Source organism: Corapipo altera, unplaced genomic scaffold, assembly GCF_003945725.1.
Source record: "Corapipo altera isolate COAL_440 unplaced genomic scaffold, ASM394572v1 65, whole genome shotgun sequence".
Classification (NCBI taxonomy): Eukaryota; Metazoa; Chordata; class Aves; order Passeriformes; family Pipridae; genus Corapipo; species Corapipo altera.
Window position 1 is genome coordinate 10,379,070 of NW_020884891.1, and position 27,299 is coordinate 10,406,368.

The 27,299-nt window shown below is 43.1% G+C and overlaps 3 protein-coding genes across 5 annotated transcripts in view; 1 reads left to right on the forward strand and 2 right to left on the reverse strand.

Moving 5' to 3' along the window:
* Positions 1–2,860: 2,860 nt before the first annotated feature.
* Positions 2,861–6,760, reverse strand: PSMD10 (proteasome 26S subunit, non-ATPase 10). The gene is made up of 5 exons (XM_027645415.1): positions 6,634–6,760; positions 6,409–6,507; positions 5,352–5,498; positions 5,078–5,244; positions 2,861–4,053 (listed from the first exon to the last, which is right to left on the reverse strand). The coding sequence occupies exons 1-5, from the start codon at positions 6,745–6,747 to the stop codon at positions 3,900–3,902; spliced, it is 681 nt and encodes a 226-aa protein (XP_027501216.1). The 5' UTR covers positions 6,748–6,760; the 3' UTR covers positions 2,861–3,899.
* Positions 6,761–6,924: 164 nt separating this feature from the next.
* ATG4A (autophagy related 4A cysteine peptidase) lies at positions 6,925–19,091 on the forward strand. The gene is made up of 13 exons (XM_027645207.1): positions 6,925–7,025; positions 8,530–8,640; positions 9,781–9,852; positions 10,202–10,300; positions 11,546–11,647; positions 12,165–12,237; positions 13,308–13,387; positions 14,376–14,563; positions 14,673–14,751; positions 15,624–15,769; positions 16,359–16,415; positions 17,493–17,604; positions 17,917–19,091. Exons 1-13 carry the CDS (start codon positions 7,016–7,018, stop codon positions 17,979–17,981), a joined length of 1,194 nt encoding a protein of 397 aa, XP_027501008.1. The 5' UTR covers positions 6,925–7,015; the 3' UTR covers positions 17,982–19,091.
* COL4A6 (collagen type IV alpha 6 chain) overlaps positions 19,067–27,299 on the reverse strand; it is a 116,249-nt gene continuing 108,016 nt past the window's right edge. For all 3 annotated transcript variants that reach the window (XM_027645190.1, XM_027645191.1, XM_027645189.1), the window contains 9 exons: positions 26,695–26,820; positions 26,267–26,383; positions 25,702–25,863; positions 24,662–24,760; positions 24,241–24,387; positions 23,534–23,650; positions 22,685–22,876; positions 22,190–22,476; positions 19,067–21,557 (listed from right to left, as the gene is read on the reverse strand). In XM_027645190.1, the coding sequence (XP_027500991.1) occupies positions 21,297–21,557; positions 22,190–22,476; positions 22,685–22,876; positions 23,534–23,650; positions 24,241–24,387; positions 24,662–24,760; positions 25,702–25,863; positions 26,267–26,383; positions 26,695–26,820 (1,508 nt within the window). In that variant the 3' untranslated portion in view covers positions 19,067–21,296. The remainder of the gene's footprint in view (positions 21,558–22,189; positions 22,477–22,684; positions 22,877–23,533; positions 23,651–24,240; positions 24,388–24,661; positions 24,761–25,701; positions 25,864–26,266; positions 26,384–26,694; positions 26,821–27,299) is intronic.

Here is a 27,299-nt window from a genome sequence, read left to right on the forward strand (position 1 = left end):
AAAACTTAGAAGTAATACTCTCTACTACACAGCACATGAGTTTCGATTGCTTCCTCTGCCTGAGATGATTTAAATGTATTTCCAGGCAACTGTCCTACCTACTGAGCAACAAACTCATGCTACTTTTCCTCTGGTTCTTTAGCCCAGTGTAACAGCCTGTTTTCTACAGGTGAAAGCATCAAAAGGAAAGGTAAGTAGTGCAAAGCACACCGAGAGCCAACAGTTGAGTAATGACCACTCTCTTGGAAGGAGAAAAAGGAATTGAACTACACACATGTTGATCACTAGACACCTCTTCTCTCTGGGCCTCATTTCTGAGGTTACACAAATTCAGTTTTTCAAAAAGCTTTTTCCAAAGATACCTACTTTCAGAAGAGCTCGGGGACTGTGGGGCTCAGGTGAATACAGACCCACAGCCCAGTGGCTCTGTTCTGAACTACACGAGGCAGGTCCTCACTGACTCAGGGAAACACTGGCTTCAGTCTCATGCACTGCACAAAAATGTATCTGGCTCAGGGATCTGGAACTTTTTGGCACTTAAACCTTTCATAGGACCTAACATGCATAAATCCCTTGGTGACTGTTCCTAGCCTGTAAACATTAGACATATGCAACATTCATCTTTAAAATTTCTGGGCTAACATTTTCAGGTTCAGTTCCTACAGCTCTAATTATGTTTATCAAAAAAGTGAGCACCAAAAAAAACCCCCAAAACCCAAAAACAACCAAAAAAAGAAGAAAAAAGGAAAAAAAGAGGGAAAAAAAGAAAAACAGAAAAAACATGGCAACATTTAAAGAAGATGTAAGGCATGAAGTCCTAGTTAAGAGTCATTTGGGATCTTCAAGCATAACTGTATTCATTGTCCTTTCCAACACAGTTTTCTGGCTTTCAAATATTTATCTTTGTTATGTGTGTTGTAGTGTTTAGCTTCAATCCAGAGTAAAAGGACACTTACGGTGTTCTTATACAATTTTAACTAAAAACTGCTTGTGCCAGACTGTGAGGGTCAAACCCTTGCTAATATCAACACTGCCATATTTTACTGGTGGATCCTCACATTCTTCTCTTCCCTAAATATCCAGGGTAAACCTTAAGTTTAAGTCATGATCTCCTTAATCAGGCAGCTCTTGTTGACTTTTGTGGCAACTGTACCAAGCAAAATCCGTAACTCATGTCCTTCAATCTGAGTTGAGCAGTTTAATGAGAAAGTCTGATATTGACACCCAAAGTTGTGTCAATATGCAGAATGATGACATTAAACATGCTCAGAAACAGCAAGAGAGAGACCACCTACTCCTGTTTGGGTGCTATTTCTTACCAAAGGTGTTTCCCCTTATTTGTTTCAAATCAATTATTAGTCTGAGGGAGCCCACGACTTGGCTGACAGCAGCAATAATTTAAAATAATTTCTTATCTGATATTCCTAAGTTTTCTTTTACCCTTCATGGGAAACTATAAACAACTGTCTTCATGTTACCACTATAGCTGTATTAGTTCTTCTAAAGCCTTCTTCTGTATATATGCATCTTAGCCACATTTTCCTTACTGCAACACCTTTCCAACTTCCACATCCCTGCAACAGCACTATTGTGATTGAAAAGGGGACTGTATTATGTGATCATTACCATATTTTTTTCCAATCTTTCCTTAATCTCACCTACATAAACTTATCTGCAGGTATGCCTTACACAACTTGCTGCAGTAAGATAGGAGCTTATGTGGGTGAAGTTGTAATTACCTTCTATAGCTAATACAATCTTCCTAGAACGTCACGGGTTTTATATTTGTTCAAAAAGTAGAAACTGCTCAAGTTACATTAATGTTTTTATATAAAACAAAAGAACAATTCAACACAAGTTCTTGACTAATGATTCCTCTCATACTTCTACCCATCAATGTGTAATAGATAGTATTAAAAATAAAAAGGCAAAAATAAGAAACAAAACAGGTTGCTGGGGGGGAGCAGGAAGGTAAGGAAAATAACATTTATTCAGAGCTTCTTAGCACATTGAGATGTTTCTGTAAGCCTTCTGGCAGAGGTTTGTTCTCATTATAAAGTCTGTAAAAGTTTATTAAAAAGGATGGGGCACTGTTCCTAGCTTTCTGCTGATGCTCTGGGCAAAGCACAATGCAAATTAGGTATTGATCCACAGTGTGTAACTCTAAAACCCTGCAGAGCCATGCAGGATACAGAAACATTTTTCAGAATTTGCCTTAGATATTCCAACAGTCTTTGCTGCATGGCCCATTTATCTTCTCCTGTGGGAGTAGGGATCATTAACATGGAAACCAGACACTCAGCCAACATTCAAGCTACCATCTCCTAGGGAAGTGTATTTACAAAGCTACAGAGCTGTGGCAGGGTTTTTTCGCTACACAAAGATCAAGGATGAACACAGAACTCTTTAACTTCAGCTGTTCTCAAATCAAATTTTCAGCAGTGCCTGTGCAACACCCAAGAAACATTTACTCAGTCAGGTTCCTCCTTCAATCAAGATCTGCATGGCCAGAGCTTACTGTACAGGCAAGTTATCCCTCCTGCTCTCAATGTGAAATTTCACCTGCATTTTGTGTTCTAAGATACATTTAAAGTCAGTGGTGAAGATATTTGGTTGTTTCTGTCTTGTTCATCAAAATAAATTGCATTGCCTTAATCCCTACAAGTCAAACTGTAGAAACTGCCAGCTTGCATTTCAACCTTGCCTTGAGGCTGAAGATCAAACATGTTGCATTCCCACACTGTGGAATGGATGGCAGAGTTTCATCTCATCTGCTGTTCACATCCCAAGCATACAAGCTATTTAGAAAACACTGGTTTTGCTACATACAGGTTCAATAAAGTTTTATGATACCAAAGACTGTTGTTTAGGAAAGTTCTTTATTTCACAGAATTTTATCAGCATCATTTGTTCAAGGGGAAATCTATCCACTGGTGCCAAAAGTGATCTTACCAACATCAGAACAGGTCACTTTTCAGATTCTGTCTCATTAGCTTTGCCTTCTAATAACTTAATATCAGGATTTGCTATGAGTAAATAGAGATTAAACCAGGCTTCTGTTATAAAACAAGATGGCAAACTGCAAGTGTCAGTGCTGCATATGGGAGTCTAAGAGAACAGAAAAAGGAACCTAGAAAAGGAGCAAGAGGAAAAAACATTAAATCTGAAGTATATCCCAGAGAATTATCCAGAGCCATCCATTATAAAACATTATATTTGCAGAGGTAACCCTGAAACTGCTGCTGCATTCTGCAAGCAATCCAGTGCACTTCATCAAATGCATGTATTTAAAGAGTCAGAGAAACAGAAGAACAACCAGTAACAACAAAAAAAGCTTTAAACACTCAGATCTCACTTGAATAGATCAAGAGTAACAAACATGGATACATTTATCCAAGCAACTGAGCAAACTGCATTCTACAAAGGGAGATAAGGTGTAGTTTAGAATCATCTGAAGAAAGACAATTCGTACCCACAAAAACTAAATACAATCCCACATACAAATCACAAAGGCTAAGGGAAGAAACAAAGACTCTAGGACAATCTTCCAAAATGAAACTGGCTTTAAATTGTTAAAGCATTTTTGGTCCTGTTGCTAGAAAGAAATAATTCTAAACTAAGATCTGACATACAAAGAATGACCACATTTATACAGATTGTACTGTAAACTGAAAGAAAACTGCAAGATATTGAAAAATACTTTAAAATCAGTGAACTATTCAATTAACAGGAAGTACAAACAGTTGTTTTGGCACTGCACTTGAAGGACAGCTTCAATAAAAACATTTTATTACCATGCTGATACCCACACACAACATCCTGGTTGAAATATCAAACTATGAAGTTTGCAGTCTTAAATATAAGTGCAACAGGAAAGAGGCTCAAGTGGGAAGCCCCCACTAGCCCTCCACCATCCTTTTAAGTATGGCTCCCAGGCCACCCTTTGCCACTTTCAGTGGGGTCAGCTCTTCTTTATTCTCAATGTGAATGCTTGCACCATGAGACACCAGCAGCTTTGCCTCCTCCACTCTCTCTTCATCGCAGGCTAAATGACTGCAGTGAGAACAAGAAACCCACAGCCACCATTAAACAGTCCAGGCTTATAAAGAGCAATAACTATGCCATGTCAAAATGACAGCACGAATTCTGGGGGGAGATACATCCTAGGACAACAAACCCACACACAACCAACTACCTACACTGACTCCAAAGCTTGCTGTCTAGTTACTCTGTTGTCATTAAGCAACTCAAGAACATTCCTCCTGCTGTTGTCCTTGCAATGTTAAGACAGTTCTTTGGATTAGGATTTGGCTCTGCAGTCAGCAAAGCAAAGGAGAACATAATCCACAGTGAAAATGGACAGTGGCAACCTCCATTTGAATCAAAAGTGATAAAGAAATCATCCATTGCTAAAAAACAATCTGAAGTAACGAGTCACTGCGAATGCAGCAAGCACTTTTTTTCCTGAGAATAACCGTGTGCATTCCAGGGCCATTCGGGGGTTTATGTTCAGCTTAAACACACTGCTTGATCTTATTCACAGCAAACTCTTGATTCCACTCTAAACAAGGCAGAGTTTTTCCACCAGCTTCAAAGCAGCTAAGGTTTTATCCTTACAGATTAAAATTGATCTCTACGGTAACATCCAACACTGGGCTGGCTGTATTGAAATTGCAACTTATTTTCCTTAGAGAGGTGAAGAAAAGGTTGTAAAATGAGTTCTTGCTTGGCAGGACAGAGTAGGCCAGCCTGCAAGACCAGTTTCCTCTGACTTGGATGTCATTAGCTCACTCTCTACCCTCTAGTGGCAACCAAACGTATTCCAAATTATTACAAAAGGTGTTCTACACTCTTTAAGTAGATGTGGTAACACAAAGTATGCATGTACAGACACACTTAGGCAAAATGCTAAGTATGATTTTCTAAAATACTTTTTAATTGCACAGGGATGTGAAGCAAGGCAGTATTTTGAAGCAACAAAAAATTTAAAAAAAAAAAAAGAAATTGGAGTAATGGCATTTCATTTCATAAAGATTATGCTGTATTAAGCAAAATAAAAATAAAAAAAATTACTTACAGAGGAGTATTCCCTTCAGAGTCCCGCATATCCACAGTGGCATTGTGCTGCACAAGGATCTGTACCATTTTTAGGTTCCCTTTGGCTGCTGCTCTGTGCAACGGGGTGGATTCAAAGTGATCTGTTGCATCTGGATCTGCCCCGTTCTCCAAAAGCATGATTGCAATCTGAGTGTGTAGTAAGAGAAAGGAGCAGGGGAGGAGGATGTGAAGTTAACATAATGAAATCCTTCTTCCCAGAGCACCACCACCTCCAGCAGCCTGGCTAAACATACCTCCTGCTTATTTTTGGAGGCTGCATAGTGCAGGGGCGTGCAGCCATTCTGATTGACAGCATTGACATGAGCCCCCCTGGCAATGAGGGCTTTCACAATTTCATCCCGGCCTGCAGAAGCAGCAATGTGTAAGGGACTCCAACCAGCCTACAGAGGTGAGAACAAAACCACATTATTCAAAACATGAGTTTCAGGCAAAAAACCATAACAATGCATAACCCAAAATGAGACGTAGGTACTCACACTGCACATATTCTTATAACTGTAAAGCTGAACATTATTGATTATCACCAGAGAGACAAGTCTCATGTCCTTGCCTGCACTCAGTACCTGACAAATGCTGCCAGTTAAATGACAGAAGTCACAGTTATGCACAGTACCTTTGCAGGACAGTTTGTGCCTCCAGAATTCACACTAGTGCTTTTTTAACAAAAAAGAAAAGGGTGTACAAAAGTTTCTTTAATCTCTCCTATATCCTACCCTCTAAACTGATGAGACATTTCCTTCTCTAAGGGTGATATTTAGGATGCTTTGTAACAGATGCAAATACTTCAACCCTTCCTCTAGAACATGAGCAGACCATCTCCTTTCCAACTGTGAAATGACTGAACCTGCCACCTGTTCCATAATGCCTTCCCCAACGTGAGAAATCTGCATGGCACCTCATGATTTGGCACAACACATTTGAGAGGATCACACCGAGATAAAGGCAACATGAAAACCCCAACAACTACCCAAAAAAACCACCACTGGTTTTGCAGCTTCATTCACAAGAAGAGTCCTCCTAAAATTCCTTGACAACGAGCAGGACTCACCAAGTCTCTCTTCACCCATTTCTACATGAACATCGAAGTATTTCATTGCCTTCCCAGCGCACACGCAGCAGCCTGGGCTTTCCCAAGCCTCATAGACACCGCGCTGGGGGCACCAGGAGAGGGAAAAGGACGGAAGGGAGGAAGGCTGAAGCCACGACAGCCAAGGGCCGCGGCAGAGCCCGCGCACCCGCACTGCCACCGCACGGCCGGGCGGGGGATCCGGGCAGGGCCGCCACACTCACATCGTCCTTATCGTTCACAGGCACGCCGAGCCCGAGGAGGAGGTCGGCGACATCCGTGTGTCCCGCAGAGCAGGCCCAGTGCAGCGCGGTGCGGTGATCCTGCGGGAGAGCGTGAGGGAAGGAGAGAGGAGGAGAGTGAGCGCGGCAACGATCGGGAGCGGCTGGCAGGAGCCGCCCCGCGGACAGCCGCTCCCGCAGCCCGCCGGGGCCCCGCAGCCCGCTGACCTGGTCGGCGCGGGTGGCCTGTGCCCGGTCGCGGAGCAGCAGCGCCCGCAGCTCCTCGAGGCGCCCCGTGAAGGCGAGGTTACACACGGGCACGTCCGACACCTCGCCCTCCATGCTGCCCCGCCGCCCCGCCGCTGAGGGGCGGGGCTTCGCCGCGCCCCGCCAATCAGGAGGCCGTCGGGGCCAGCCCGGCCAATCGCGTCTCCCCGCCTGCTCCGCCCTCCCCTCTGCCGCGAAGGCTGCTGGGGGCTGTAGTCCCTTGGGCTGGGGGTGGCGCGCTGCGGGCGGGCGGTGGGACTGCAGCTCCCAGGGCGCCCCGCGGCGCGGCCGTGTTGTGCCTCCGTGTCGGGGAGAGGAGGAGGAGGATGGTGACAGCGGGAGGATGGAGGCCGGTGAGGGGCGCGGGGCGCGGGCACGGCCGGCGGGGCGGTGGCGACCGGCTGGGCCGGCGCCCTGGGGGCCGCGGCAAGGGGTCGGGCCAGTGTCCCGGGGGCCACAGCGGCAGGAGGCTCCGGCGGGCTGAGGGACGGACGGGGCGGGGGGGTTGCGATCCGCTGTGAGGGGCTCGCCTGGAGCGGGGGGTCCCGCGGCCTCTCCCGGGGCCGGGGCTGAGGGGCTCGGGTGCGGGGCGGCTCAGCTGCCAGCCCGGCCCCAGGAGGCGTCGCGGGTCGGCCGGGAGCGCTCTGAGGGCTGAGGGAGCCTGGAGAGGGAAAGGACACCCTGGGCGAGGAAAAGGACCCCGGCGGTGCTTTCCCGGGGGTCTGAGCTGTCACACGGCGGCCGCAGAGGGGTCGCAGGTGTCTCCTGTTGGATTTCGAGGGGCGAGAGTGTCTTAGGTGTTTGGACCCAAACCAGGCGATTTGCCCTCCAAGTGCAGCGAGCGGGGGGTTTCTCCGGGGAAGGCAGGGCGCAGGGCGAGGGGCTGTTTGCCCAGCTCGCAGCCCCAGCGGCTCTGTCGCGGTGTTTAGCGGGGAAGGGGCGATGGGGCTCGGCAGCGCTGGCCCCGCTGTTCCAGCCAGAGGGTGGTGCAGCTCCCTTTGGATTGCTGGAATGTATATTTTTTACATGAATTCTTATATTTTTTTTTTATATACTTAACAGCTGGTTGTTCGTTCTTTATAGTGGATATACATGCACTTACTTTAAGAATAAAATAAAATTGTGTCTGCTTTCACTTTCAACTTTTGATTTTTCTATCAATGTATTCCATAAGATTGTTATCTAAAATAAAGGGGTTTACATTCATTTTTACACTTGAAGGCATGTTTCACTCTTCCAAAAAGCACTGCTTTTATCATCTAGAAAATGGTTGGACTGTCTTCTTTTAGTAGTGTTAATTATTATTTGTTATTTTACACTAGATAGATCTAATGTTGAATAATAACATTAATATATCTTTTTTTTTCTTCCTCCTGAAGTGTTTCAAATCTGCAGTTGAGAAAGTAAAGCCCAGTCTTGCTAACACTTTTCACATGCTTCCCATTAAGCACGAGGCTGTAATCGCTCTGATTTGTATTTTTTTTGTACATTTCAGATCAAGCCATAGTGCCTAAATTGGTTTTTTCCTTCTCTCATTATCTTGAATCAAATCTCACCCTCGCTGCAGTCATCCTGAACTTCTGCCACTGGCTTCAGTCAGACTGCTTAAATCAAGGTGTTAGTCCTGGTGTTCTCTCAGCACTTGCTGAGGATCAAAATAGAAACCAGCCAAGGCATTGGATATTTCAGTGTCAGAACAGCTTTTAAAGCAAAAAACTAAAAGCAGCTGACAGTACTGATCAGAACCCCCAAAGGCTGCAAGGACTTGCTGCAACTAGTTCAGTCTGAGAGCTCCAAGGTGTGCATAAAAGGACAAAGGGATAAAATGGAGTTTGAATTTCGTGTATTCCTGTTCAGTTTTATCTAGGTATGAAAACCAGATCACTATTTTGGCAGACTACTTAGAAGAATTTCCAGAAACTGATGAGCCAGTGTGGATTCTAGGAAGGCAACACCACCTAAACACAGGTATCTGTGGAATTAAATTATCTATTACTTCTGTAGAGCACATGCAGAATAGATTCACATGCAGCATCAGCAGCTCCAGATTTCCTGATGTTCCCTGAAAGTCTCATGAGAGAAGTTTGTTCCTTTTTATCAACAAGGCACCAGCTGTAAGCAGTGGAATTCCTCCTGAACAGAAACCAGAACCAAAGCTAGTGTGCTTCCAACTGTAATTCGTGCAAAGTGATTGCACTTGCAGCAAGGGCTGTCAGGTGTGAGCCTGGTCACTTCCCAAGATCAGCTGCCTCAGATAAATAAATAAATTTTGGGAAATGTTCAGCCTCACTAATCTTATTTTCCCATGAGGGATGCTGTCTGCAGCCTGTTACTGATATTTCAGAAGGATAATAAACGAATCTACTGCACATACTCTGGTGAGAGTAAATACCTAAGTTATGGCAGAGCTGTGTATTTATATAAAAATAAGGATTCAGAAATGAGCTTTGCTCCTTGGGGAGAAGACTGTCAAAGGCAGTGGCCACCAATGCAGGCCTGGTGTTCAGGACAGCCCAGGGTGCCACCTGCAGCCTGGATCAGCTGAGGGATCCTTTGGAGAGGCCGACCAGTCTGAGCCACAGCTCAGGGAAAAGGAGCAAATAAGATTCTTAAGCATTCTTCAGAGCCTTTGGGAGAAGTCTGTAAGTGCGTGTGTTTAAACAAACAAACAAAAGATATTTAATTAAATTTAATGTTATTAACCTGTTCTTAAAATGACTTTGTACTGGGTTTGGAGGTAGAGCATAATTCCGTGATGGTTTGCATGTAGGAGTTATTCACCTTTTTTAACTTGCTTTACCAGTTCTTTCCTGAGGACATAGTTCTCCAGAGCTGTTTCATTCAGGCTGGGCATAATCATTCCAAACCCCATGTAAAACTTCATTGGCTAATAATTATTTCATCCTTAATAAGTTAACTTTAATTAGCAGTCTACAAAAGCTCTCTGTGTTTCAACTGCTAAAAATGTTTGAAGTATTAAGGGTCTTGTATGTAAAAGCTAACAAGAGCCTTCCACATGCTCCATATATTGACTGTACAGGGAAAATTGGAATTTTTCAGTTTTAAAAGTCTGTTTTAATAATTTCTTTCCTCTTAAAATTGTTGCAGACAAATCTAAGCTCTTGTTGGATATAAGTGCTCGTCTCTGGTTTACGTATAGAAGAAAGTTTTCGCCTATTGGTGAGTATGCAGCAGTCCAGCTGCCTGCTTATGGATTAGCAGGATTAGTGATCATGTCAGGGAGTCTAAAATTATTTTTACAGTATTGGAACATTTTCATCATAATTTTAACTGTTTATGCAAACAGAAGATTTAAAGCTATTAAAACCCCTGTTTGCCTCTGCCTGTGTATAGTCAGGTCTTCATGTTTATAGGGCAAGCAGTGAAATTACAGCAGCACTGTGGAAAGAAAAGAGCTTGCTCAGTGCCTTCAGCCTGTAGTACAGTTGTTAGAGATTTAACTTGAAGTTTTCTCAGTGGCTGCCCTCAGTGTAAAGCCCGTGTTGGTTGTGATGAACTTTGTTTTCAGGAGGCACCGGTCCCTCGTCTGACGCGGGCTGGGGATGTATGCTGCGCTGTGGGCAGATGATGCTGGCCCAGGCACTGATCTGCAGACATTTAGGAAGGGGTGAGTACTGTTGCTGAGGGAACTTTTGTGTTGCTTGGAGACTGTTTGATTCTTCTGTAGTTTTCCATGAAAGCATAAAACCTAAATTCCTTAGTGAAACTTCCCTTGATGCCCTGATAGAAGTTACAAGTGAACTATTCTTGTCTAACGGGTTAAAATCACGCCAGCTTTAAGCAGAGAAATAGAAATGGAGGGAGGACAAAGAGGGAATCCCACTGTTGTTATTTTATAAATCTTTTTGAGGAATATCCAAGTTGAAGCCATGGGAAAACTTGCCACCACGCGTCTGAGTTCTTCCCCTCTCCTCATTGCTTACATAGCCCCCAAATATTGGCACACAGTGACTGTGTGAGTAGTGATGTAGTGATAGACACCACACAAACCACTAACCCATCACCAGCCTGAGTCCAAACCCCACAGCAGACCCCATTATTCCCTGCTCTTAAGCCTGTATCAACACCTCACATCCCAGGGTCGCAGGTGAAAGTCATAGGGCTGCTCTCTGTGTAGCTCCTCTATCCATTAAACTTTTATGGTTGGGTATGTGATCCTTATGCTGTGCCATGTCTTCTATGACAGCATGATTTATGGATTTATCTACATTTATAACTGAATCCACAGAAGGATTTATCCACTTGAATAACTGAATCCAGAGAACGGAAGTGCAAAGATTTAACTGAAGGAGTAAGCAAACAAATCACCTGAGAAAAACTAGAACTTGAATTTGCAGTATGTATCTACTTCATAGCATCAGCCCTATGATGTGCTTCTCTGGCAGTAAATGTGAGGTAACCACCTCACACTAGAAGCAGAAGCTTACATGGCAAAGCCATGGTTTGGGTTTTGCTGTGGGAGAGGGCCAGCATTGTGTTTGGACTTTGCTTTATGGATCTTACTATCCTTCAAATGCTTACAAATCTAACAAGGTCCCAACAAAGCAGGTAGTTCTTGAAAGCTCCCATAGAGCAATAGCCATCAATTCTCAGCAGTGATCACTCAGGATATACTTGCAGTTGACATTTTTATTTTAGTTTCCCAGCTATCACAGTCTAGCCTGTGATGGACAGCTTGATAAGAAATGACAAGCTGTGACTTCTAGGATCTCTAAATAAAATTAAATATTAGAGATGGATTGTACATTAGTCTCTTAACATCTCAGTGTATGGCTTTCTACCATCTAGAAATTTGATCAGTATGATGGAAACATTATTTTTTTTATCTGTATAACTTTTTTTTTCCTGTAAGATTGGCAATGGGAAAAACACAAAAAACAACCAGAAGAATATCATAGAATCTTACGGTGCTTTCTAGATAGAAAAGATTGCTGTTATTCCATCCACCAAATGGGTAAGAACACACACCAACTTTTTTTTGTCCGCTGAAACTCCTACTGTGTTGAAACTTTCTCCTTTGAAATAAGTTAATTAAAAAAATTTAAAAGGTGACTGTGAAGACAGTGTGTATATTAATACATAAATAAAAATGCATGCAAGTGGGTACAAAGTGTAATAATTCAGAAATGTTATTCACTAAGGCCTAAATAAGGCTGTAAGCTCCTGGTAAAGTATTCAAGTTTTGGGTACCAGAGTTGATAGTTTTAAAACAGACAGTCACAAAGCTTAGTGTTGTAATTTTTAATTAAAGACATATTTGTAATTCTTTTTACAATTTAGGAACTTTTAGTAAGGGAACTAGGAGTCATTAAGATTTGAAAAGAGCGTAGATTGAGAAAATAATTGTTGTTGCTAAATACAGTTTGCAGTTGCTCTAGAATGCATGTCAGAAGTAGGCCATGCTGTTTAACATACACTGTGACCAGCTTCTCTGTGGTGTTCTTTGTGTGTGTTTTCCCTCACAAAAACAGCGCAGATGGGTGTTGGAGAGGGGAAGTCCATCGGAGAATGGTTTGGACCAAACACAGTTGCTCAAGTACTCAAGTAAGTGTTCTCACCATAGCTCACTGGGAACGTTCCCCCAGGGCAGCTGAGCTCAGACCACACTGAGTGGTGCCAAAGGGCAGTGCCAAAGGATGATCTCCCTCCCTCCCTCTCTCTCAGCATCAGGAATGTCTGTGCCATGTGTTTGCAAGCACAGTGCAGACCATGGTGTAGCCCAGCGGGCAAGTAGTGAGTCAGGACTGGGTGAGTTCTAAATTTTAATATACAAAGAGCCAGGTAAAACATGGAAGCTCCTCCTAGTCTAGAAGCCACACTTAGAGAGTTGACTTTGCTCCATTCCTGAGGGATTGGTGGAGGTGCCAAATCTCAAATGAAGGCTAGACTGCAGGTCCTGGGTGCAGTTTGCTGCAGCTCTGGGACAGACACACACTGGATGCCCTGGCCTCCTTTCCCTTACAAATTCTCCGTGGCTGAGCACTCACATGTTGGTTTTTCTGGCTTATTTTAGATAGCTGACTGCCTGTGCAGCCTAAAGGAATAGGTCTCTTCCCCAGACTTTTGGATGTCACACAAGTGGACAGAAACCTGTTGAAGGGCTCTAATGTCCCCTCCTAACTTGAGGGTGCCAAAAACTTTTAGCTGCTCTGGCTTTTAACACCCTGAGTCTGCTCTCTGCACATGCTCAGAAATAGTTCCACTGAATTTAGTGGAAGTAAGCACTTAAGCACAAAGTAATTTGAAAAACTGGCATAGGAACTTTTTCCTTCTCTAGACAATGCCAGGCACCGTGGGCAGGATCCCACTGTGGAGGCTGTTAAATGCAATAAAAAGTAATAAATCTAATTATGTGGTTGAGCTGTTACTATCACTGCATTTGGCTAAAGGACAAAACAGTACAGTGTGTGTGCTTTTCCTGGAACCACTCTGTATTTATTTTTTTCTAGATATATTAAATATTAAAGTTATCTTTTTATTACATGGAGATTTAAAAAAAAAAAGGTTTTCCAAGGAAACAATTTTTTTACTCAAGAACCATTTAACTCCTGAATTAAAAGCTACCCTCATGGTCCTAATTACCTTGTGTTAAGTATTACCTTCATGTTTTCTAGGAAGCTTGCTTTATTTGATGAATGGAATTCATTAGCAGTTTATGTCTCTATGGACAATACAGTGGTCATTGAAGACATCAGTAAGTGAAACAAAAGTTTTTTCAGAACTACTTTAATGTCTCAGCAAATAATAAAAAGTAGCTCAAACTCATGGCAAATTTAATTGTTTGGGGAAAACTACATTCTGGCAGCATTAGGGTAACAGTTGTACTTGATGATCTCAAAGGTCTTTTCCAGCCTAAATCATTCTGTGATTATTTCTTTGGTTACAGTTTTTGATTTGACTCCACTCTCCTGAATGTATCTAAATATGAAAAAAATACTTGGGGCCATCCCTACTTGTTCCCAGGGTAAGAAAAGCAATACAAGAAATACAAATTCAGGTTTGGGGTTTCCAAAACTGAAGTTAGCACAAAATGATGAGGCCTTTTTGTGGCCAATTTACATACCATGCAGTTGAGGAAAAAGTGGGGTTTGGTCTGTGCTATCTAAACTCTCACCCCAGCCATGGAATGAAGTTGCAGTGTGTAGAAATACAGAGAACTGCTTTTAATACAGAGTTTGCCAAAGATTTGCTTCTGTTGGGCAAAAGAGAAACCAGGGTCAGATCCTAGAGAAATGCAGGGCTGATTTTCAGATGTAAGGAAGGTGGGTTTACAAACAATATTTAGCCACAGCCTGGTTCTCCTTTTGTCCCTACTCCTGATTATTTTATGTCTGCATCACTGGAAGCGAAGAGTTCCCTGAAGAATTTCTAGTGCTTCATCTCTGCCGTATCATTTCCCAGGCAAAGCTTGACAGCATTAATACTGCTAGTAGTAAATGTAACTTCTGTCCTAAATTTTCATCCCCCTGCCATTTATCTCATGTCTCACTGATATGCCAGCACGTACTCTGTCTGCCAGAATTACTTCTCCTAGAGAGTTAACAATTTCCATGCCCTGTTCCTTTTGCCTTAAAACAGAAGCTCTATAGAGCTGTCTGGAAAAGCAGCTTAACCCACGATGGAGTGGGAGACGTGCTCTGTGTTGCTCTGTGCATTCACTGATCTCTGTTTCCATTCCCCAGAGAAGATGTGCTGGTCCCCTCCCCAGAGCAGCAGCGTTGCCCACAGCAGTGCACATTTGCACAGGAGTGCTCTCGGCCGAAACAAGAACCCAGCAGGGTTCTGCACAGGCTGGAAACCCCTCTTGCTCATCATACCTCTGCGCCTCGGGATAAATCACATCAATCCAGTGTACATTGATGCATTTAAAGTAAGGGCTTTTTTCAGTGGTTGTTTGTCATTGTGAAATAAGTTCAGGTATCTGATACATCGATGAACAAATCAACTTCAATGTCATTTTCTTCTCTTTGAACTCCTAGGAATGCTTTAAGATGCCACAGTCTTTGGGAGCATTAGGAGGGAAACCCAATAACGCCTATTATTTTATAGGATTTTTAGGTAAGGAAGAAAGAAACTTACTCCAAATATCCATATGATATGACCTGAGAAAGAGAAGGGGTTTTCCTTGGGAAGGGGAAGCAGTTTAAGCATGAGAATGGAAATGAAGAAACATATGCTGAAAACTTCAGGAACAGTAGGATACCATCCTTATAGGAACAGAGCAGCAAATCTTGATGTTAAATAAGGAATGATATAAGCAGGAACAAGACACATAACGTTCAACAAGTGTGAAGTGCTGCTAGAGTACTGAATTTTTCCTAATGATTAATACTTTCTAGTGAAGGATATTTTGTTTTAGTCTTTTCCTTCTGAGTTTTCATAATTTACTTTCTCATAGCAGTATCTCTTTCACCTTCTTCCATGCCTTCCTTTATTAATTAATGCAGTAGTTGATAATAGATTCAGTCTTTCAGATTTCACTCTGGTTTGATCCATAACTTTTTGGATATTTTGTTCTTCCTTTTGTAAAACCTGAGCTGTTTTAGTCAGACTTATTTGTTTCTGAGTGAATGCCTAATGGGATTACAGATTGCATTTGTGGTCATCCTGTACCTCTTGATCTGTGGAATGTTAGGGATTACAGCAGTTGAGATTTTTTAAAAATCTGGACCTCACACAGCTAAAGTATGAGACAAAGGTACAACAAACCATCCAAAACATCTACCCTAACAGGTAACAGTAGGAAAGTATGTTAAATGCCCTGTGGGAAGCTGTTGTGCCTAACTTCCCAATTCTTTTAAAGACTCCCTAGCTAGAAAGTCGAGATATGGACTGTGCTGATAATCCAATTTGTGTTTTACAAGTGTGGATGGAATAAGTGCTTATGGAACCTCTTGCTTATTATCACCATATGGATTTCACCCCTGCAGGCAATGAGCTGATCTACTTGGACCCTCACACCACTCAGAGTTTTGTAGATTCAGAAGAAAACGGCACAGTTGATGATGAAAGCTTCCACTGCCAGCAAGCCCCACACAGAATGAAGATCATGAATTTGGACCCTTCAGTAGCTTTAGTAGGTGTTAGGAAATAGCAGACATGTGTACTTTATTCAGAGCAGTACCTCTGTGTATTGGTAAGGGCACTAACATGTTTTCTTGATCACAGCCACGATCACAGAGCAGTCTGCTACAAACTAAAATTCAATACCTGGTAGTTTATGTAGTGACTGCATAGGATGTGTGAATTTTAGGTCAAGCAGGGAATTCACTTGTGGATCCTGGGGAGCCAATTAATTTTCTTTCCTGAGCAGCCATTACCTTTCCTAGAAGTATTTTGAAGGTGAAAGCAAGGAACTGAATCAAGTTTCTTTATTTTATTGCATCTATGCATGGTTGCTCTGGAGAAGATACTTACCTGAGCTTAATTTGTTTTATATCATTTACAAATCTTTAAATAGAATTACTTGTAGTAACTCTATATCCAGTATAGGTAACAAGAGTACTGTAGTAGGTGAAGAAGTTCAATCTGATCACATGCCAACATCCTTTTGTTGGGTTAGGGGTGATTGTCACTTGAGATATAACCCATACATAGACACCACAGCATCCTTCACTCATTGACATATTGTAATTCCTTAACACTACTGTGTATTCTTTCCCTAGGGCTTCTTTTGCAAAGAAGAATGTGATTTTGATAACTGGTGTAGTCTTGTACAAAAGGTAATATTACTATCTTTATTTGTTCTGTATGAAACCATGTTTACTGTTCTTTTTTTGAAGTGGAAATTCCCTGCCTGCAAATCAAACAAGCACCAGCAAAGGCTGCACTAAGGATCAGGGTAAGATGACACTGCTGAGTTGCTGATGGAGCTTGTTCAGCATTTTGCAGCCCTGAGCCCTGGCACTGGGAAAACAAGTCCATATATACCCTTACAGACTTTGGCTTTTTTTAGCAGTACTGTGTTACTGGCTGATACTTAGTCATTTACTGAGAAATACATTTTAAACTGCCACGTTGTAGCAATTTATTTACGTTTGCTTCCTGATCCTTATTTATTTTTTGACATAATAATATGTGTACTAATTCTGGCTGTTGGTCCCTGGTATCACAAAAGATCTGATTCTCTCAGTGCAGAATCTCTCCTGCTGAACTGTGGGATACAAAGAAGGTGCTTGCTGCCACAGGAAAAGGACCTTAGGATATTTCTGCAAGCAGTTGGGATATTAAGCTACAGAAATATGAAGTAACACCAACTTCTAAAGGCATTTAAAAAAAAAAAAGGCTAAGGAAAGCAGCTTGTAAATAACTGAATAGAGGATATGATGTATCTTACCTGATAGGAGTGAAATTTGGCTTCAATAACTTGTTTCTTCTGATTAAAACCTATCTTTCAGAATCTGTTGGGTATTTTTTTGAGATAATGGATCTGTCTTTTGTTCTCACTGATCAACAGAAAACTTGAACACAGAGAGGTCCATGCAAGTAATTTTCATTTAAAAGGCAGAAAATACCATATTCTTGGTGTCTGCTCCATGTAAACAAAATTATAGGTGTAAGGATATCAAAGCTTATAATAACACATTGATAATTTGTAGGACAGTTTAAGAGATCCATCTTTCAGGTGTATTTCCAAGTAGGAAAAGAGATCTGTGAAGCAGTGATTCATGGTGGCAGGTACCTGAAATAACAGGTATTCACTGTCTGTCTGCATACAGCCTTTCTTATTGGATAGACATACATAATTAAAAATGTTTTTAATTAAGCAAGACACTTTTTGTTTTGTATTCTGTCCTCAGGAGATTCTAAAGCAGCAGAGTCTACGGATGTTTGAGCTGGTCCAGAAGCACCCACCACACTGGCCTCCTTTCATACCTCCAACCAAACCAGAAGTGACAACCACAGGAGCAGGTGTGGTACCAGCTGAAAGTGCTGCTGGGCAGCACAGTGGTTCTCCTTAGCAAACAGGAGAATCATCACAGGTGGAGTAACTGGGCTTTCCTGAGGATCAAGCAATCACTACATGATTATATGTCTTCTTACAGTTATCCAAACAGGCCACATACAATTTACAATTCCTAGCACAGTGTATTTTTAAATCTTACAAAATATTTCAAAAGCCACGTTCCAGAAAAATGGGGGGGGGGGGGGGTTGTTTTGTTTTTTAAGTAAACAAAGTCAGGCATGTCTTTAGATTCTAAATTGTTTAATTTTTTTTCCCAGAACTCATTGAATCTACAGACAAGCTATTTGAATTGGAAGAAGAATTTGAAATCCTGAGCGTATGAAGAAAACTGTGGTGACCCTTCTGAGTATTGAACATATTGCTAATATTACTGCATTGACTTAAATCACACAGCCATGTTAGCCCCAAAGTGCCTGAAATCATGGATAACAGAGCACAAACACCTGGTAGCATCCAAAACTCCAACAGTGACAGTTCCTTCTGTCAAACAGCTTCCCCAGAGGGAAAGGCAGTGAAAGATTTTATTATAAGACCCTGAAAGGGAACCTGTTTTTAATGTGTGTCTTTCCTGAAGACAAATGGACCTCTGACATTAAGGCAAAAATATGTCTGACAATGGGCTGTATGTTTGGAGAAAGGGAGAACACAAAATGGGTATTTCTTGCTCTCTTATAATGCAATAGTTTAGTTCTTAAAGCAAAACAGTCTTCAGTTAAGGAGGATGTTTACTTCTGTTCCCTCCCATGGGCTGCATCATAGAAAAAATGCATTGTCTTGTTTAAAAGATCGACTGGATCAGGAAAAAATCGTTTCCTTGTTAAATATTTTAACATGTATTTGAGCAACCACACTTTATTACAAAAATGTTTCTGTGAAAGGAACTATGTCTAACGTATACGTTTTGCAATAGCCTTCCTGTTCCTGGGAAACCTCAAGAGGAACAGGAGACTCAAATAGTTGATACAGATCACAACCACTGTTATAGTTATGATATATTTCACTTTGACCTTAAAATTCAATCATTAAAACTTAGGCTGACTTTTCTTTGGAGCTTAAGTAAGTCAAAGGTGGTTTAACTGTACCTTATTTATTTTTAAAAAGATTTACACAAGTTTCTCTGTTACAGCACTTTATCTGTGCATCTAATAAATTTCTTAAGCTTTTCATAGGTCGTATGCTGCTATATTTTGTTAATTTGTTTGTGTGAACTAAATATAACCCAGGTTATCTTAAAACTTAATATATAGGCATATGCAACTTACTTAATTGTTGGGGTTTGACTTGTTGCCTTTTGAAATCTGTTTTGGTAAAAGTGCCTTAATTCTCCAGGTTTATCAGAACAGCTGGTGCAGTTTTGTTTCTTAGGCAGAGTATCTCTCTAGCAGCTATAAGAAAACCAGCTCAGAATAAAGGCAAAGATCTTTTAATCCATTATGCAGTTCCTTTTTACTATCAGACAGTCCCCATTGTGGTCATTGTGTCACGACAGTGTAATGGACGTGAATCGCAGTTTCATCTTCAGCAATAAATGACAACATAGAGAAATCCTGAATGCTGTCTGCTCTCACTTGCACTTCGTGATCAGGGCCAGTGTGACTTCCAAGAAAATAGTCATAACCTGGTCACAGTTCACCTTGTTTGCCTTCAATGTTTATTAACCACGGTTTGGAAACAATACATGTAGGAAAAATAGAACTTTCTTCCCCCTCTCCGTGGATTAGCTGCATGGGTTTTTTTTTTAAAAACAAAGCATTACTTCTTAGTTAATACATGAACTTACTGTTCCTGTGACAGCAATTGCAGCCCTCTCCTCCCCACTGAAAAAAACAGCCCTTGCTCTGAAATGCTCAGTCTTGAGCAGTAATTGCTAAAAAAAAAAAAGCAACAGTTAAAGAAATCCCTCAGTGGAGCAGAACAGGCTCATTCCCCACCCCACCCCTGGCCATGGGGTAACACTCCTTAGAGGAGGCCTGAGCCCCACAGAGCTCCTGAAGGAGTCTGGGGTGGGGTTAAACTGATGGAAATGAGGCTGATGGGGAGTGGAACCCAGGATGTAAATCCAACATGAGCTGTCTGTGCCAGGACAGCTAAGAAGTAGACTGGGTATCCTGCATGAAAGTATTGCCACTCAGGGGTGTTAAAATGCCTTAAGGATATTTGTGAAGCACATCCAAAGCAGTTGCTGATTTTTCACAATTAGGAATAAGTGAAATGAAAGACTACATTGTCCTTCACAACTTCCCTGCTCATCTCCGGGGTGGTTCAACTCCAGAACATGCAGAGCTCTCTGCCTTCCCCCCCTCTTGGAAGATAATAATGTGTTATGCATGTAATCATCATTAAAGGTAAAAATATTATCTGCAAGTATGTTCTTAAGTACTTTGCTGGACAGAGTTAGAGCCCTAGAACCTCATAAAGAAATCATACTTTAAAATAATGCCTCAGTCTTGCATTAGTAAAAATTGTCTGAATAATTTTAGATTTTTAAGCCAAGGTGACAGTGTATTTGCTAGGCACTCCTTTGAAATGTCCTTTCCCTCAAAATATACAAGGATAATCCAATTAGTGGCACTTCTCTTTAATTATGCCCTGAAGGAAAGCATGACTAGTTAATGGTGTGTACACTAGTAACACAATTTTTTAAACTAACAGCAAAAAAGCCCAGAGGAAGCAGTTTACAACACATTGTGACTGTGGGAGTAGAAAATGTACATCCCATACCCACTTACTCCCATGTCTGCATAAGCTCACGTGCCATCTAGTAAAAGCTCTACTTCTCAAACACACACAGGTTGAATAATTACAGAATAAATGTGCCAAGGCTGCCTCAGAAAGGAAATACAGGTTCATAGTAATAGAACATTTCTGGTGACTGCACATAGATAAGCACGGACCGTGAAGTCAACATTTTACCTGGAATATATTTCAATACAAAGCTATGAAAAATACTAGAGGAGTTTTGGATTCATCATCACATAAAAAACTGCATTTTTCGTAGCTCTTCAGGGTCAACTGTGGATGACAGTCTGAATTAGAAATGATCACCTGTCCCTGGAGGAAGGAATGTTTCATCTGGATAATAAGCAAAGCAAAACATTAATTTTTGAGTCTAAGAAAATCAGTTATCAACCATTAATGCATAGTGTTTCCAAGTCACCTACAACACACATACATTTTAGCTAATTCTGTATTTCATAAGGGAATGAGTCTTCCCTCCCTTACACTAGACCAAGTACTGTTTGCAAAGACACCAGTTAAGCGTAGCTTTGGAAAAGTCTCTCTGGATGTTGACTGGCATGTACCCCAGACACGAGTGGTGTGAGGTGTCAGCTGCTCTCCAGTTTGAACAAGGAACTCACAGAGACTTTCTGAGGTAGCCACAAATGAGGGGAAAAAAAACCACTGAAGTAAAAGCATAGCACCATGTTTCATTCAAAAAGTGGTTTCAGAGCACTGGTCTTTCCCTCCTCTGTGCGTGGTCAAACTCCTGGACTTGACACTTGATTTTTGTAGAATTCCGTCTGTCTTGATCCACCCATCAAACACACACAAAACAGGTTCATGAATTTACCCTTCTTCAATCAGTGATGGCTAATCTGGGGTAACAAGGGCTGTGGATGTAACTGCATTCCTGTTCCTACAAGTTCTTCATGCACACCTGGCAGCGGCTGACCCGCGTCCGGAGCTGTCCCGCTTTCAGGGTCTCTGAGGGAGGGGCACTGACAAACTGCTGCGACTGCTCCACCGTCGTCAGCCAGAAGCTGTACTTGTTGGCAAAGTAATGACACGTTCCCCGAGCCCCGTTGCACTCGATGAATGGAGTAGCACGAAAATCCTCCAGACAGGAACCAGGCGAGACAAGGGACTGACCTCCACCTTCTGCCCCGGCCGCAGTGTGCTGAAATAAAGATGTTGAGTTACGTGAGCTCAAAGGAACAGAATGGGTGGTAACCAGGGGGCTCTGCCAGCTCTGGTGCTAAAAGGAGTGAAACAGGCAACCAAAGTTATACCTTGGCTCTGTGTATGTGTCTTTTGAGTCAGGGCTAGAGGGGAAGAAGCAAAGGAACGTACTTAGGCTGAATTTACAGGCCTGGAATAATGGCAAACCAGCTTTTCACTTGAAAGTTGGGAACATTTGGAAACAATAATGCTGACATCATGTTTTCCTAACAGTCTTACACTAATGAGCCTCCAGGAGAGTGCAATGGAAAACTTTTTCCACTGAGAGAGAGGATTAAGTCAATACTGTAACTTAATTGGCATTTCCACATTTAAAGGCATGAAAAACAAAGAGTATCTGTGGCAGTACAGAACTAAGGCAGCAGTGTTACCACCAAACCTGATCAGGTGCTAAACAGAACAAACTTCCAGAGCTACAGCACTTCAGCTGATAAAGAAGAAATGCACTTGGGCAAGAAGAGACGGGGCTTCAGGTTCCTGTAAGTAACTCATAGAAGAGAGCCTCAGGGACCTCATCAAGAGATCTAGAAATGTTTACAGCTGCCTTTGCATTAGCAGTAGTATCCTCACCATAAGGAAGGAGTATCCTATCCATAGGCTGCGCCAGCCCAGGGGACACTGTGGGATGGTGATGTCCTGGCTGTGCACAGCCACAGCCTGGGAAGGTGCTTCGCATACGGAGCAACGACTGATGTACTGTGGGATCTGGGTGCTGTCCACCGGCATCATGGGGATGGGAGCGGTGGTGGAGAGCCAGTAGGACTTGTCATTTCGGCTGGCATAGTAGCACACCTCGTTGATGTTGCAGTAGATGAAAGGCATGGTGCTGAAGCGAGGCAAACACGAGCCAGCAAAACCTGGAACAATTGGAGAAGTGGTCAGAGCAGGCATCTACCAAACTCTCCAACTCACACACACCACATTCGTGGTGGAGGAGGGCACGAGTGACGCTGCTCCCAGCACAGACCCAGGCCAAGCAGGCTGCCACCACCTCTGCTACAGCCCTCTGTGCTACCAGTGAGGATTGTTCCTTTGTTTATGCCTAAGAGAACTCTGTCAACTCACCGAGATCCTGGTTGTGTGCCTTTTCCTGCCCCTCCACGTACAACAGGCTGTAGCCATCCCAGAGCTTATTCATTCCTATGGGACACGGTGGGATTTGGTCTGACTGACTGTGCTTCACTAAAGTGTATCCAACACCCACGCTGCGACCAGGCATTCCCGGCAAACCAAGCGAGCCCGGCTTCCCAGCAACACCTAGGAGACAGAAAAGGAGTCACTGTTACTAGTAACCAGTGTGGACATCAGCTGGCCCTATACCCCATCTTGGCATTGCTGTCATTGTGTTTATGTCCATCTTGTACAATGAGGACCCCAAATTTTGACAGTTGTTATATGAATAAATAGGCTACTTATCAGTTCCACAGCAGTACCCACCCATTCCCTACCTAATTTAATTTTCTTTGCCCAACAACGTGTATCTCACAGTACAGTAATTCTGAGGATCTCAAAGCACCAACGAAAAGCTAATGGATTCATTTTTGCTATAGTGCTCTCCAGGATAATATTCCTTCTCTTTCTCACTGTGCCTTTTCTCCTCTACTGTCCAGCCCTCACAGCTGTGGTCACTGTGAATACTATATCCCTCTTTTACATCTTCAAGATGATTCCCATATCCACAAAACACTAAAACCAAAAGGTGTTCAGAATTGTACCTAGGGAAACACCAGCAGTGACATCAACAATGACATGTGACAGAACTTTCCTCACTGAAGACTAGATTTCCTTCATTGCAAAGCAGAAGATCACTGACATCCTCTGGTCTTCCTAAGGTAATTGGCTACTGAGGAGGGTCTCTGCAGAACCTGAGACATAATTCTACTGATTGCTTCTTTTTGATCTGCATAAAATTACCTTCAAATCCCTGTGGTCCTGGGGCACCCGGAGCTCCTGGATCCCCAGCTATGCCAGGTGTTCCAGGTAAGCCATCACGTCCTTTCAAACCAGATCTTCCTGGCAGACCCTTTGCACCTGAAACACAATACAATTATTAATATAATTATTTCCCCATACTAATGCCTTCACTCCTACGATCATTTTCCAGAAGGGAAATAGGTTGTCAGCAGCCATGCTGAGACCTCACTCTTCACTAGCTGTGGTTACAAACAACCACCTCCATAAGGGACTCCACCTGATCCAACTGTCTGTTAAAGGATTGAGAAGTGCAGCTGAATATTACCCACAGCTGAAAATGCAGCACTGAGACCTCGGATAAGCCACTGACTTCAGCCTGAAGCTACATCAGACCTAAGACTCAGGTTTCAGTGAAAGAGAATATTAACATTTAAAAATCACCTAAATGGCAGCGCTGAGAAAGTGACTTGTGGGGCCTAGGAGAGCCAAGGGGTGCCAGACTCACCAAAGTTGCTTTGCTTAACAACACAAACCTCAGGACTACAGGTTGAAGCTCCCAGTACTTCCCCACTTACTCTATTCTGTTGACAATTCAAGTAATTCCTAGTGGTGAATCATTTTCATAACCATTCCACTTGCTAGGACCTGGTATTGTATCAGCTGCATCACAGACTGCTACATTTCAGTGATCTGAGTCTACTTTTTACCTGGTTTTCCAGCTGGGCCCTGGAGTCCAGGATCTCCATCAAAGCCAGGGACACCATCAATTCCTGGCAGACCAGGTAAGCCTTTAGGGGCTGTGACGACTTCTGGCTGTGGGGTTATTCCTGGAGCCCCTGGTCTGCCAGGGAGACCTGCACATGGGGCAAAGGACAGTGTAAATACCCCCCCCCAAAAAAAATCACAGTTTTGGTGCTAATCCTGATACAAAGGAGAAGAATGAGAAATTAAAATCACCTTTGTACATCAGCACTGGGGATCTTGTAAAAATTACGTCAAGTTCTAATTTACTTCAATCTCTAAAAAACTAAGAGTCTCCCAAATAAGCCCATTAAGGGAGCTCTGAAATCCTCCCCAGCACAAACCATGTGCAATAAATTGCAGGTTTTTAAATCCTCCAGCACTCACCTCGACGGCCCATTTCACCTTTCAGCCCAGCATAACCAGGATCCCCCGGAGGCCCATCTTTCCCTGGCATCCCCATAAGGCCAGGCTCACCTCTTACACCTGCAAGGACACACAGCTAAAGTCTCAGGGGCTGAGCACAGGCTCCTGATTCTGACCCACAGCTGGGGCTCTGGGAAACACACTGGTGGCAGCAACAGCATTTTGGCTCTGAGATGGAGGGGAGCACAACCTTAAGGAAATCTGTGCCCATTCTGACATCCAGAATGGCTGAAGAGCCTCAAGACAAGAATTTCCACTGCTACCTAATTACACTTTATTGAAGGTACTCTTCCTGTTCTTTGGGTAACCCAGGGACAGCGTGTGGGGAGAACACATCGTTTCTATTTGGAATCCATCTCTGTGCACAGCACAGAGGCCTGTGGATCTGACAGCCTACAATGACAGCAGGTCTTCATCTGGCAATGGTTCTCCATCCTTTCCTGGCTTTTGAGCCCTGTGGTTTCTCTGAAACCTTGTTCCTGAAGATCTTGCGGGCAGCTGCCCTTTAGCCTCCTTTGGTACAGACCAAAGAGAGCAACATGTTCCCTGCCTTAGCCCAGAACATCTCTTAACTCCTACAATCCTCTTAGGCTCTTGTGGAGACCTAAATCCACCACACTAATGCCTCTGAGCATACAGGACAGGTGGGATGAAACAGCATCTCCAGTCTTTGCCTAAAGAGCACAGGCAAGGGGGTAACTGTGGTGACAAGCACAGTGCCATTGCAGGTGGACACCATCTACTCAGAAAAAAAGCCACCAAAGGTCAGAGGAAAAAAATCATTTGGGGCACACTGAAGAGCACCTGGAGCTGGCCTCGCTTTGCTGCTTTTAGAGTCAGTAGGTAGAACCTGCATGAGCCAAAAAGGGAAGATTTAGACATTTAGACATCAAACTCAGCTGTTACACCTGAATGAGGCCACACTAACCACCCAACAGCCATTCATGCTGGGGAGATGACATCTGCCAAACCACACCCAGATCCTTTCAAGGCAAGATTACCTTTGAATCCAGATGCTCCAGGGAGTCCAACTGGACCAGTGAGTCCCACATCACCCTTAATGCCTCGCAAGCCGAGAACACCAGGGAAACCTGGATTGCCTGTGTCACCTTGGTCAGAAGCTGGGCCAGGGGGCCCTCGTGGTCCTGGTAGACCTGGAAAACCTAGAGACAACAGAGTTAATTAGCAAAATCTATTTCTGGGGCAAAGTAAATGCTGGGGCTACTCTCAACGTGTCTTTCTAGAGGACAATCATTGTTTGGGTGACTACATTTCCAAGGGTGTCATCCTCCCAAAGGAAAGGAACCAGACCTCACCTGCTTATATCCACTTAGGTCTCAAACTCTTTAATCCTTTTAACCACAGTAATCTAGATTCAAATTCTGGGTCTGAGAGTAACCCTTGCCCTACATGGCAGCTCCTGGTGACTCAGAAATTCCCTAGGAGAAGGAGAGCCATGGCTTCAAATCTTTGGCCAGGGAAAAGTCTCAGCCTCCCCAACAAGGCTGTGAGGTACTAAATGGGTACCAATGCCATCATGACAAAACTTTCAAACTACACACACACCTGGACTCCCATCAGTTCCTGGATGGCCAGCATCTCCAGGTCTCCCATGTATATCAGAAGGAAGAGAAGCTCCAGGTGTTCCTGGCAAGCCAGGCAGTCCCATAGGACCAGGGGGACCTAGAATACAAAATACAAAGTGAGAGAGTGTAGCCAAAGTTCTTCATGGATTTCAGACATGGACAGAAGTAGTGGCTGAGAAGCACTTTTATTGAGGAGAACAAAGAGACATCTCACTACACGAGGGGAAAAATAACACATTGTGCTGTTCAGGAGAGGTATAGAACTTTAAGACTGTTTCTCAAATAAAGGGCCACACCACAGAATTAACATTTATCTGCCAAACTTCCAACCCCCTTTGTGGCTTCAGGAGTTCTCTTTGCTGACCATGCAACCCATTAGTCGCAGCTGCACAGAACATCAATATTTACCCATGTCTCCTGCTGAGCCTTTTGGTCCAGGGAATCCTACAGCTCCTCTACCCAGGCCTGGAGAACCTTCTTCACCCTTTGTACCTGGGAGACCTGCAGGTCCTTTCAGTCCAGGTTCACTCAGACCTAAATAAACATGGTTAAAAAAGATAAGAGAGCCTATTCAAATTGTCTAATAGCAGTTAAATTATTACACAAAGTAAGTGGTAATAAGAAATTAGCCATTTACTACTGCCTCTGCTGTTTTCAGTAGAGCAACTGAAAGAGAAGTGGTGCCTCACGTGCTACTCTGGTTGTGCAGAGTGAATTCATACAATCTGTGAGATGCTGAGAGAGAAGCATGTGACTGTTCTGGTCTTCCCACAAGCTCTTGCACAAGAAAGGGAAAACCACAGTCCTGTGACAGGATTTGCCTGCCAGCCTGTATGGTGTGTCTCCCGAGAGGACACAACGTAGACTCAAGCTTTTGGTCTTTAAATAACCTTGTGGACTTCATGCTCCAAAACAGAGAGCTCAGCTTGCACAGGCTGCTGCAGAAGGCACACAGGCACAAGCAGGGCAGGGTAGAGGCTCCCAGGAAAAGCTGCAGGGAGATGTTCAGCATG